This window comes from Taudactylus pleione, unplaced genomic scaffold (genome assembly GCF_031769625.1).
Source record: "Taudactylus pleione unplaced genomic scaffold, aTauple2 ptg000289l, whole genome shotgun sequence".
NCBI classification, from domain to species: Eukaryota; Metazoa; Chordata; class Amphibia; order Anura; family Myobatrachidae; genus Taudactylus; species Taudactylus pleione.
Window position 1 is genome coordinate 1525248 of NW_028284691.1, and position 13175 is coordinate 1538422.

At 45.7% G+C, this 13175-nt stretch overlaps 1 protein-coding gene across 1 annotated transcript in view; it reads right to left on the reverse strand.

Annotated features, from left to right (window-relative positions):
* LOC148511924 (inter-alpha-trypsin inhibitor heavy chain H3-like) overlaps nt 1-13175 on the reverse strand; it is a 163334-nt gene that overhangs the window by 83139 nt on the left and 67020 nt on the right. The window contains exon 8 of the mRNA XM_088482479.1: nt 4464-4580. Coding sequence (XP_088338605.1) covers nt 4464-4580 — 117 coding nt within the window. The remainder of the gene's footprint in view (nt 1-4463; nt 4581-13175) is intronic.

The following is a 13175-nucleotide window of genomic DNA, read 5'->3' on the forward strand; positions in this document are numbered from 1 at the left end:
GGTGTGATTTTAACAGATTGACTACCCTCGAATCCTGGCAAGCGAATGAAGGGCTTCATCCACAACTCCCACATACCAAGCAGATTAGCTCCGTCTTAGCTCCTCCTTCACTTTCTCCAGCTGCTTCTGCAAAAGCCTGATGAGGGGAATGACATGACCCAAGCTGGCAGTGTCTGAACTGACTTCACGTGTGGCAAGTTCGAAGGGCTGGAGAACCTTGCACAACACGGAAATCATTCTCCACTGCGCTTGAGTCACGTGCATACCCCCTCCTTTGTCTATGTCATAGGTGGATGTATAGACTTGAATGGACTTTTGCTGCTCCTCCATCCTCTGAAGCATATAGAGGGTTAAGTTTCACCATGTCACAACCTCTTGCTTCAGGTGATGGCAGGTTCAAGAGTGTTTGCTGGCGCTCCAGTCTTCGGCTCGCAGTCGCTGAATGCCGAAAGTGGGCAGAAATTTTTCGGGCCACCCAAAGCGTCTCCTGCTCACCACTAATTGTAACAGACCTGATTCAGAGTTTGAAGCATCCGCATTCACTTTACTGTATGACTGCAGCATCCTACTTACTTCTTAATGCTAATGTGAGAATCCACCTGTCTATGCTGAATATCTGTGTGTCTGCACATGGAAGTCTGTTTTATGTCCGCAGTCATCATTATTATCAGGATTTACTCCCCGGTTCCAGCTTCAATTTTGCTGTAAATTACAAACCAATGGACATCACTAGGACCAAATTCAATTAGCTGAAAGTTTACCGCATGCTTTAACTTTTACACCATAGATGTACGTTGATCATCAGATGAACATACATCTCTGAATCAGGCCAAGAGATTCTATCAAGACTTCATGTATGGAACTGCCCCATTGTTGGTCTTCCTGGGGGATGAGTTTACGCACATTCACTTCCTGAGACACAGGCATTGTCACATTACATCAAGGAGAATCTCCATCAAGGCTTCATTTGTCTTCCTCTTCGTCAAGAATATGGGGGTCTTTTGTATTGATTTTCGATGCCTCAATAGTGTGACAATAAAAAAAAAAACTACTACCATTTTCCACTGATAATGGAATTATATGATTGGATCAAAGGTGTCTCCCATCTTAACTAAACTAGACCTATGCACAGCTTTTCATTTCATCTGCATACATACTGTAACTGTGATGAGTGGAACACTGCTTTCGATTCTCAAGGCGGCCATTGCAAATATTTGTGGAAGCCCTTTGGCCTGTTCCAAAACCTTGTTGATGACATTTTCAGTGAAATACAATACTGCTGTGTCAGAATATACCTTGACGACATTCTCATCTACTCCAACGATCTCATATTTCACCTCACTCACATTGCAGAAGTTCTGCATTGTCTTTGGTGATATCAGTACTTCTGCATGTTAGAAAAATGCCTATTTAAACAGGATAAAATCTACGAAGGCACAAACTGTTCCGGATTGGTTGAAACTTCGTAGCCTCATGGCTATTCAATACTTTCTTGGCTTCGCAAATTATCATTTATTCAAGGTTACTCTATCTCGGTAACACCTATTACAGCTTTCATTAGATACAGTATACTACCAACCCCAATGTATGATCGTCAGAAGATACAGAGGCCCTCATTCAGAGCCGTACGCTCTGAGCAGAGCGCACGCTCTGAATGAGGGCCGGGCTCCATGAAAATGGAGCGTCCTCCTGGACGCTCGTATAGCTGTGGGTCACCACCCACAGGCTATACGAGCGTGCATTGTGATGGCCGCGATGGTCGTGACCATCGCGACCATCGAAATTGCGAGCCGGAGCCTGCGGTTGAGGTTTTCAACCGCAAGCTCCGGAGTGATTTTGGCTCTATCAGAGCCAAAATCACTCCCACTGACATCACTAGTGATGTCAGTGGGCCGGCTTCTGATGGGAGGCGTTCCCGTGGGAACGCCCCCGTCAGGGAGGCACGCCCCCGGCACGCCCACCAAAGGGGGCGTGCTGTCAATCAACATTGACAACACGCCCCCTTTGATCGGACACAACGAGCGAAGGACTTTCCTTCGCTCGTCGCGTCTGGCGCATGCGCATGACGGAGCTCCCTCCGTCGTGCGCATGCTCAGTCCATAACATCGACCCACTTGCGAGCGGACAGCCGCTCGCGAGTGGGTCTGAATCAGGCCCAGAATCTTTTACTGCCTCGAAATTGTCCCTTTCCAACTGCACCTGTACAGCCTTAAACTTTAATATCTATTTACTAAGCCTTGGATGGAGATAAAGTCAGTTGAGATATTGGGGAGATGTAATAAGCATCGCTTCCGCTATGCGGTAAATCCCCCCTGACTTCATGTAAATACCGCGGTTCATTACCGCGTTATGTACTAAGGATTTCGCAAAGGACAGCTCTTCCGATAAGAGCTGTCTTTTGCGATGCTGCCGGGCAGAGGGACTTCCGGGTTGTACAACTAGAAGTAGTTCTGCGTATGCGCAGAAGGCCGCAGGCCGCGCGGGGCTCATAGGAGGGATCCGATCAGATCCCTCCCAGCCAGGAGCATCGCGTTAAGAAGCCCATAGGATTCTATTGGGTAACGCCACCTGAAGGTGGCGTTACCTAGCGACACGAAGCAGCAGAATGCGATGCTTTGTGCTGCTTAGTACATATGGGGAATGCGGTAAAACCCCCGAAAACTGCATTTTCGGGGTTTTACCGCATTTTCCCCTTTAGTACATCTCCCCCAATGTTCCAGCCAACCAGCTCCTAAATGTAATGGTGCATACACACGATCAGATTTTTCCTTCAGATATGAACGATAACGATTTAAAAATCGTTCAGTCGTTCATATCTGAAGGAAAATCGTTCATATCTGACATGCCTGAACGATGGACGATCAACGATGCGCGTTCCCGATGGTCAGATAACGATTTCTGACATCTGATGTGTTTGTAGTCAGACTTGGACGATTCCATTCATTTTAATGCAGTCAAAAATCGTTCAATCGTTCAAATCGTTCAAATCGTTCAAAACTTTGGTAAAATCGTTCAAATCGTTCAAATCGTTCAATCGTTCAGTCGTTCATCTGACAAATCTGACAAGTCTGACAAATCTGACCGTGTGTATGCTCCATAAAGCTGCATACACACACAACGATTTTGTTATCAACGATTTTATGAACGATTTTCTGTCAGATTATCTGTCAGATTTTTTAAAGTGTAATGAACGATTTTTTTGAACTACAAACGATTTTTGCATATTCCCTTAATGAAAATCGTTCAGTTGACAAGTCTGACTGAACTACAAACTACAAACTACAAACGTGAACGCGCATGAACGATAATCGTTCATCGTTTGACTCAGAAAGTGAACGATTTTTTCAAACGATTATCGTTAAACGATATAATTTAATGATATTCGTTCAAAAAATCGTTGTGTGTGTGTGCAGCTTAATTTTTTAAACACAGCCTGTGACATGGCAGTTAGGTGCTGATTGTCTGGTACTTTATCTCTGTTGACTTTATCTCTATAAAAGGCTTAGTAAATAGACCCCTTTATTCTTAAATCGTATGCCTCCACAATAGAGGAGTGGAGACTTGCTTCCTAATTTTTCAATGGCAATTGGACACCTGTATTTGGTAAGGACTCTTACCTTTACGATTGAGGGAGGCTGCCGCCACACCTACATTCAGTGACATCACACCAGTCACGTGATCACTGCTAGCATGTGTGCATGTGCACAGACATGGCTTCTAGGGGACTGCATCAGCTGCAGCCCCTATAAGCAGGTCCGCTGAGAGCCGCGGCGGGCCTGGGTAATAGGGGGCGTGGCCTAATCGCTGGAGGCATGGCCACGTCCCCTTCCTGAAAAAAAAAAAAAAAAGATTTGCGCGCTGGGTAGGGGGCGCTCTGGGCCCTCTCAGCCCTGCTCAAAGCCAGGGGGGGTGTGATCAGTGTCCACTGCAGCTCAGCACACGCTGTGTGCTGGGAGGGAGGGGGAGTGGCGCCAGACCCGGGCCCCCGCCGGGCCCCTCAGGAAGCCCGGGCCGGGTAATCTGTACCCACTCCCCCCCCTCTCGGCGCCCCTGCCTAGAAGCACAATAAGCCTGCCTATGCAAAAATAGGATCGGCTTCACATAGACAGCTCTCTCTGCTAAAACCACACTGGGCTGGCAGTCCCGGAGGAGCAGTTTTCTTCCAGCGAGACTGACTGCCAGTCTGGTGTGTGCTTAGCAGAGTGAGCTTCCAATGTGAAGTCACTGAGTGAAGTTAAATCTACCTACTCAATGGGGGCAGTTTACAGGGGTGAGGGAAGCTCATTGCGGTTGTGGTGAATGTTACAGCTCCTAGGTACAATCCACCACTGCTGTTTTGAATATTGAAGGCAAATATGCAGACTAATGTGCTACAAATATTAGAAAGGCTCCTTTGTCCTGAAGAGTGTATTGTCACAGCACACATTCTGCAATTAAGCTTCAATTTATGGAGCTCAGATTACCTGTTCCATTTTTGCATTCCACATTGATCCACTTCTGTCTATGACGTAAATTACATTTTTTGGTACATCAGCCAATTTAGTGGGTGCAAAAAAATGAACAAAATATCCATTCACAACCTAAAAAACAACAAAAAAACAACCTTAATAAATGTGTTAATTCCCAAGCAAATCAAACAGATATTTACATTAAATATACAGTAAGTCCATACTACAGAAAAGTTATACAGTGTAATGTCTAAGATTTATCAAATCTTGGAGGGAGATGAAGTGAAGAGAATAAACTACCAACCAATTGCTGTAACAGGTATTTTACAGGCTGATTGGTTGGTACTTTAACTCTCTCCACTTTATCTCTCTCCAATATTTGATAAATCTCTACCTAAATCACTAGCCATATGGACTGGGATATATTTCTACAGTTGCCCCAGGTCTGGGATCTGCTTTGTGCCCTTTTTACCATTCCTGGGATCTTCTTTCTACACTAGCCATGAGGACAGGGGTCTGCTTTCTACACTAGCCATGAGGACTGGGGTCTACTCTCTACACTAGCCATGAGGACAGGGGTCTACTCTCTACACTAGCCATGAGGACAGGGGTCTGCTTTCTACACTAGCCATGAGGACTGGGGTCTACTCTCTACACTAGCCATGAGGACTGGGGTCTACTCTCTACACTAGCCATGAGGACTGGGTTTGCTTTCTACACTAGCCATAAGGACTGGTGTCTGCTTTCTACACTAGCCATAAGGACTGGTGTCTGCTTTCTACACTAGCCATAAGGACTGGGGTCTGCTTTCTACACTAGCCATAAGGACTGGGGTCTGCTTTCTACACTAGCCATAAGGACTGGGGTCTGCTTTCTACACTAGCCATGAGGACTGGGGTCTGCTTTCTACACTAGCCATGAGGACTGGGGTCTGCTTTCTACACTAGCCATAAGGACTGGGGTCTGCTTTCTACACTAGCCATGAGGACTGGGTCTGCTCTCTGCACTTGCCATCAGGTCTAGGTATGTTTTTTATGCTAGTGTTTTTTTTTATCAGTCCCCTGTGTCTGGCCACAAGAACTGGGTCCTGCTTCTTTACTCTTACCACCAGTATTGATTTGGATTGGTGCAAGAATCCCCAAATGTACATGAGAGAGATACGAAGGACCCAAGGGGGACAAAATGTAAATAGTGGTTTAAAAGGCTTGGAAAATTACTATGGGGCCAACTTTGTTTTAAATAGTTTTTTTTTTTTTTGTTAAACGTGGGAAATAGCCAAAATGTACTCCAATTAGTATGACTGACCACAAAAATGTTTTTTTTTTATATTGCTTATTTTTTATTCCTTTTATTTATTATTTTGTTATGTAATACTTGTTTTTGGTAAAAAAAAATGATCTTATTCAGCCTAGCAGAGGAATCATAAGGTATAATAGAGAATTTATTGTCCGACCTGCAAATAGGACAAGATACACAGAATAAACTAATTAGGGCTTTGTGAATTTCACTATATAGTATAAAGTGTGAGAAATATCACAACTAACAGATAATTTGGGAATATAACTGAATTATTTTTTTCTCATAGAGCAGCCATTTGAATGGTACAAACAAGTGTACATAATTGGTAACTTTGACTCTACTGAAGTAACAGTGTAAAGCTGCATACACCCGATATGAGCTACACAACCAACGATATCATTGATAGATTTCCCTTTAACTTTCTGTAGTACAGGACAAACGATATTGGGTGTCATGACGTCTCTCCCATCACACACTGTGGGAGCTGGAAGGTGGAGCTCATGAGTCTGTCTGACTCTCATTGGCTGCTAAAACAAACACACCGCCACCGGGTAGTACGAGTGTACTACCCAGCACCGGTGGTGGTATGTTTGTTATTGTGTAGTGAGGTCCGTACTTACTGTGGGCCGCACTACACTAACTTTAACGGGCCTGGAATGCAGCTGGCGGCGCCCAGGACACAAGCCCCGGCCGACCCCCCTGGTTATGCCACTGTTGACAGGAAGAGACCATTTGGGGGTGGTGATGGGGAGGTGGTTGGCGAAATGCAGGCTTCTCAGTGCGTTTGAATGCTGTTACAGAGGCATGAATAAATTAGCCACTGCGATGCAATTCGCAGCTTGGACTTTTACTGCGTGTGATGAGGTTTGCAATTTCTGAGTAAGGTTTGACCTTGTGCAAATGTGTGTGAGGCTGCGATGGTACTCAATGTTACCAATGTTCTTGCAGACTTGCTAAGTAGTACGGATGTGTATAAGGTAATCTGCGCAGTGTATCGCAGTCCCTGGGCATATTTGTGAAAATAAAAATTATATATTTTTTTAAAGAAAATTCAGATGGTGATATGGAACACAACAATCAGTCAACAATAGAGCAGCAGGAACCAAGCACTAGCGCTGCAGCTGCTACCACTACTAACATCACCACCACCATAGCATAGAGGCTTTCATTTAGGTCATCTAAAGTCCAAAAAAGCATAATTTACTACATTCCTAAAGAAAAAACACCTTTACTAAAGGGAATGTTTCTGGCAGAAAAACGTAAAATTGCCATCATGCCATACACCATACGCAGTGGCAAGGAAAGTCTCAGGCCTTGTCCTTTATTTCTGAGTGGTGGTTCTGCAACTGCTGTCAGTCAGGCATTTTCTGCCTCACTTGGCGATGCAAAACTGTCTGTCATGGCCAGGGTATTTCAGCATGGTGCTAGGCGGGTGTTACCTGTGAGGTCGTTGTGGCGCGGGCTGTCTGGTGGCGGGCCTGGTGTCTGGTGGGGGGCTTTAGCTGCGCGCGTTGTTGTGCGGGCCTGTTGTCACTCTGCGCTGGTAAGGCCTGGCGGCGTCTCCGTTCCGTTTGGCATGGGCGCCGCCATTTGGCCTTCTGGCCATGTGATGTGGCTGGCCAATCCTGGTGAGTCACATGTTCCCTCCGGCCAGTAACAGCACGGCATGGGGTATTTAGGAAGGTTCAGTGCCTTCCTTCTTTGCCAGTGCAACGTGTATCTCAGCCTAGCTAAGAGGGAGTTCTATGTGCTTATCCTGTTCCTGTGAAATTTGCTGTCTGCCAGTCTGCCTGTCAGCTCCTAGCTTCTGCTAGACTACCCCGCTTGCTCCACCACCCTTGCCCATACCTGAGTACCTGAGCCTGCTGACATCCTGCTCATTTGCTTTAGTTCACTACCTGCATACCTGGCTTATTATTTTCCTGCATCACTACCTGCATACCTGGTTGATTATTCCAGTCTCACTACCTGCACAACTGGACAGTTCTAATTCTTTCTACTTGGACATTAACCCATTACTCCCACCACAGAACTCTAGTGCATGTTTATATATACCTGGACTTTTATTTACTGCCATATTTTATGTCTACTCAAGCACCTATTAAAAAACCTAGGTTTATATTCAAACCCGCTTCTGTGATCGCTCCTGCTGCCACCCGGGTCCACAAACAGCTTAGAACATAACAGTTTGCACTGGCCCCATGGAGCCGGCCATGGATCAGGAGTCAGGAGTGGATTTGTCTCCGGTGCATTTCTGGTCGTTTAGAAAATCTGGAAAACATGCAGCATCAGATGGCTCAATTCCTGCAAGAGATGTCTAAGTGACAGGATAGTTTACAAACTACCTTTTCTACCCCTGGAGTACCAGCAACCACATCCGCATCAGCATCTGGGAATACAGGAGGCAGGTCATCTCCAGCTTACATCTTCCTTTACCAAGTAAATTTGACGGCAACCCTAAACTCTGCCGAGGATTCCTAAATCAGTGTGACATACATTTTACCCTGCAGCCTGACAACTTTCTAACTGCAAGAACTAAAGTGGCTTATATAGTCTCTCTGTTATCTGGCCAGGCCTTGGAATGGGCTTCCCCACTCTGGGAGCACTCAGATACGCTGCTGGATAATTACGCAGGCTTTGTGTCATCCTTCAGGAGGATTTTCGATGAACCTGGGTGTACTGTATCAGCATCATCAAACATCATGACACTGAGACAAGGGGTCCACCCTGTCAGTCAATATGCCGTGCAATTTCACATTTTAGCATCAGAGCTCAAATGGAATGAGGAAGCCCTCACCTCGGCCTTCTGGCATGGGTAGTCAGACTAACTAAAGGATGATCTAGTCACTCGAGAGTTTCCTACTAATCTGAACGACATGATTTCATTGTGTATCAAAGTTGACCTACGCTTCAGGGAACGTCAGGCTGAAAAACACAGAACTGACCAGCAAAGGTCAATTGCCCCCTCCATTTCTACCTGTCTCATTCCTTCTCCTACTGAAGAGGAGCCTATGCAGGTGAATCATAAACACCTCTCCAAAGAAGAACGTCAGAGAAGAATGCAAAAGAACCTCTGTCTGTACTGCGGAGAGTCCGGTCACCTGCTGATCTCCTGCCCCCGTAAACCGGGAAATGCCAAATCCTAACTGACCCTGGAGACATTAAGTTAGGAGTTATGAGCCCGTCTCCAAAAATTAAAGATTTCACGATTACCCTAGCTTTAGATCTTAAACCCAACCCATGTATTTGCTACTGCTCTACTTGACTCGGGAGCAGCCGGAAATTTCATAACGTCTAGTTTCATAGATAAATTTCAGATTCCTTGTTTGTCTCTCAACCATGCCATCTCTCTGACCTCTACAGACGGACGCCCTCTAACTAACGGGATAGTCACCAAGGAGACTTAACCAGTATTGGTCCGAATTGGGGCACTTCATTCTGAGTCCCTAAAATTCCTGGTGATATCAGAGGCCTCTCAAGAAATTGTTCTTGGTCTACCCTGGTTGCGTCAACATAATCCCAGGATAGATTGGAGTTCTATGCAGATTCTATCATGGGGTATGGACTGTCAGAAATCCTGTCTTCCAAAAATTCGACCTGTAAGAAAGACAGTTCCATTAGTTTCTTCTGCCATTCCCAAGGAATATCAGATGTTCGCCGACGTGTTCTCTGAGCAGCAAGCAAATATTTTACCTCCTCATAGGGAATGGTACAGTCCAATTGATTTGATACCTGATAACATACCACCTCATGGTCGTACCTATCCGCTGTCCTTGCCTGAGACTCAAGCCATGACCGAGTACATCCGGGACAACCTGTCAAAGGGGTTCATTCGCCCCTCTACTTCACCTGCCGGAGCTGGATTTTTCTTCGTTGGCAAGAAGGATGGTGGTTTAAGACCATGTATCGATTATCGAGGCCTTATTGACATTACTGTAAAGAATCGATACCCTCTTCCCCTGATTACTGAGTTGTTTGATAGGGTCAATGGCTCTGTCATTTTTTCTAAATTAGATCTGAGAGGGGCTTACAATCTCATTCGTATTCGAGCTGGCGATGAATGGAAAACCGCTTTTAATACCAGAGATGGACATTTCGAATATTTAGTAATGCCTTTTAGATTGTGCAATGCCCCTGCTGTCTTTCAGAGTTTTGTTAATGAGATTTTCCGGGACCTGTTATATGTTTCAGTTGTTGTCTATCTGGACGATATACTGATTTTTTCATCCTCTGTAGCTAAACATCATGAACATGTTAAAGAAGTTTTGACCCATTTGAGAGAGAACCACCTTTATTGCAAACTGGAGAAGTGTGTCTTTGGAGTGCCCAATGTACCTTTTCTCGGCTATGTAATTTCTGGCTCCAGTTTGGTAATGGACCCCAAAAAGGTACAAGCAATTTTGGATTGGACCTGACCTCAGACACTGAAAGCCATCCAGAGATTGTTGGGCTTCGCCAATTATTATAGACGCTTCATTAAGGGATTTTCTACATTGCTGGCTCCCATTACAGCCTTGACCCGCAAAGGTGCTAATCCTGCCCAATGGTCACCTGAGGCAGAGTCTGCTTTTCATCTTCTAAAACAGGCCTTTATCTCAGCACCTGTTCTATGACAACCAGAACTGGACAGGCCTTTTTTGTTGGAAGTAGATGCCTCATCTGAAGCTGTGGGAGCAGTCAAGTCTCAACGTTATGAGGACAATCGAGTCCATCCTTGTGGGTTCCTTTCTAAAAAATTCTCACCTGCCGAAAGGAACTACGCCATAGGTGAGCAAGAACCACTAGCTGTAACGTTGGCGTTGAAGGAATGGAGATATTTGCTAGAAGGCGCTAAGTTTCCATTTACTGTACTTACGGACCATAGAAATCTCCTATTTCTCAAAAACCTTCAATGTGTGATTCCTCGTTTGGCGCGCTGGGCAATATTCTTTGCCAGGTTTCAGTTCACCCTGACCTTCCGGTCTGGAGCACTTAATCAGAAGGCTGATGCCCTATTGAGATCTCTTCTCTGTGATGATCAATCTGAAAATCAAAGCAATACCCCTGTCTTGGAATCAAGAGTTTTCGCCGCATTACAGGTTCAGCCTCCTACAGGAGAATCATTTGTGGCCCCGGAATTAAGGAAGCAGCTTCTCACTTGGGCACATTCCTCTCGCTTCGCAGGGCACTCGGAAGACCTTGGAGTTCCTGAAAAGACACTATTGGTGGCCTTCTATGAAGGCAGATATAATGGAGTTCATCTCTTCCTGCTCCTCCTGTGCCCAGCATAAATCATCATGACAAGCTCCAGCTGGGGAATTGATTCCAATACCTACTCCATCACGTCCATGGGCGCATCTCTCCATGGATTTCGTCACAGACCTGCCAGTCTCTCAAGGCTTCAATACTATCTGGGTTGTTAATAGATCGATTCTCTAAGATGGTCCACTATATACCTTTGAAGAAGTTACCTTCTGCTCCTGACCTGGCACAGTTGTTCGTTCAAAACATATTTCATCTTCATGGCCTTCCTGCTGAAATTGTCTCTGACCATGGTGTGCAGTTTACTGCAAAATTCTGGAGGGCTTTGTGTTCTGTTCTTCGAGTGAAGTTAAACTTTTCCACGGCCTACCATCTGCAAAGCAACGACTCCACTGAGAGAGTTAATCAAGATCTAGAGACTTTCTTAAGAATCTTTATGACATCCTCCCAGGACAATTAGGCTGCCTTGCTGCCGTGGGCCGAGTTTGCACATAATGCTTCCTACCACTCGTCAACTAACCAAATGCCATTTCAGGTTGTTTATGGCCTTCATCCTTGTGTTCCTGAATTCCGAAGCCTGCCTGTTTTTGATGTTCCGGCCGTGGAGGACATGGTGCAGAATTTTGCTGCCATCTGGACTCAAGTACGTTCTGATTTGCTGAAGGCATCCTCTCGCTATAAGACCCAGGCCGATAAGAAGCGTAGAATAGTTCCACGCATGCAAGTTGGAAACCAGGTTTGGTTGTCCACCCAGAATCTTCGTCTAAGAGTTCCTTCAATTAAATTTGCACCCCGCTTCATTGGTCCCTTCACCATAACAGAAGTCATTAATCCAGTGGCCTATCGTTTACAGTTACCCCCATACCTAAAAATTCCTAATTCCTTCCATGTTTCCTTATTAAAGCCCCTGGTTCTGAATAGGTTCCATAATGCTCTACCTGCTTCTCCTCAAGTTCAGACGGAGAGAGGAGTTGAGTTTGAGGTCACCCAGGTCTGGACTCTTGTCTACGCAGAGGTCATTTACAGTATTTGCTGGACTGGAAAGGTTACGGTCCAGAGGAACGTTGCTGGACCGATGTTCGTAATGTCCATGCTCCCACGCTTATCAGGAGATTTCATTCTGCCTATCCGGAGAAGCCTGGTGAGTGTCCTGAGGCCACCCCAAAAGGGGGGGGGTACTGTCACGGCCAGGGTATTTCAGCATGGTGCTAGGCGGGTGTTACCTGTGAGGTCGTTGTGGCGCGGGCTGTCTGGTGGCTGAGCTGGTGTCTGGCGGGGGGCTTTGGCTGTGCGTGTTGTTGTGCGGGCCTGTTGTCCCTCTGCTCTGGTAAGGCCTGGCGGCATCTCTGTTCCGTTTGGCATGGGCGCCACCATTTTGCCTTCTGGCCATGTGATGCGGCTGGCCAATCCTGGTGAGTCACATGTTCCCTCCGGCCAGTAACAGCACGGCATGGGGTATTTAGGAAGGTTCAGTGCCTTCCTTCTTTACCAGTGCAACGTGTATCTCAGCCTAGCTGAGAGGGAGTTCTCTGTGCTTATCCTGTTCCTGTGAAATTCGCTGTCTGCCAGTCTGCCTGTCAGCTCCTAGCTTCCGCTGGACTACCCCGCTTCCTCCACCACCCTTGCCCATACCTGAGTGCCTGATCCTGCTGACATCCTGCTCATTTGCCTTAGTTCACTACCTGCATACCTGGCTTATTATTTTCCTGCATCACTACCTACATACCTGGTAGATTATTCCAGTCTCACTACCTGCACACCTGGACAGTTCTAATTGTTTCTACTTGGACATTAACCCATTACTCCCACCACAGAACTCTAGTGCATGTTTATATATACCTGGACTTTTATTTACTGCCATATTTTATGTCTACTCAAGCACCTATTAAAAAACCTAGGTTTATATTCAAACCTGCTTCTGTGATCGCTCCTGCTACCACCCGGGTCCACAAACAACCCAGAACATAACACTGTCTCACTCTATGGGGTAAATTTACTAAGATGGGAGTTCTATTTAAGAAGTGATGTTGCCCTTAGCAAACAATCAGATTCTACTTCTCATTTATCTAGCATCTTCTAGAAGATAATACCTGGAATCTGATTAGTTGCTTTTGGCAACATCACTTCTTAATAGAACTCCCATCTTAGTAAATTTACCATAGAAGAGGTGCAAAAAAAAAATTAAAA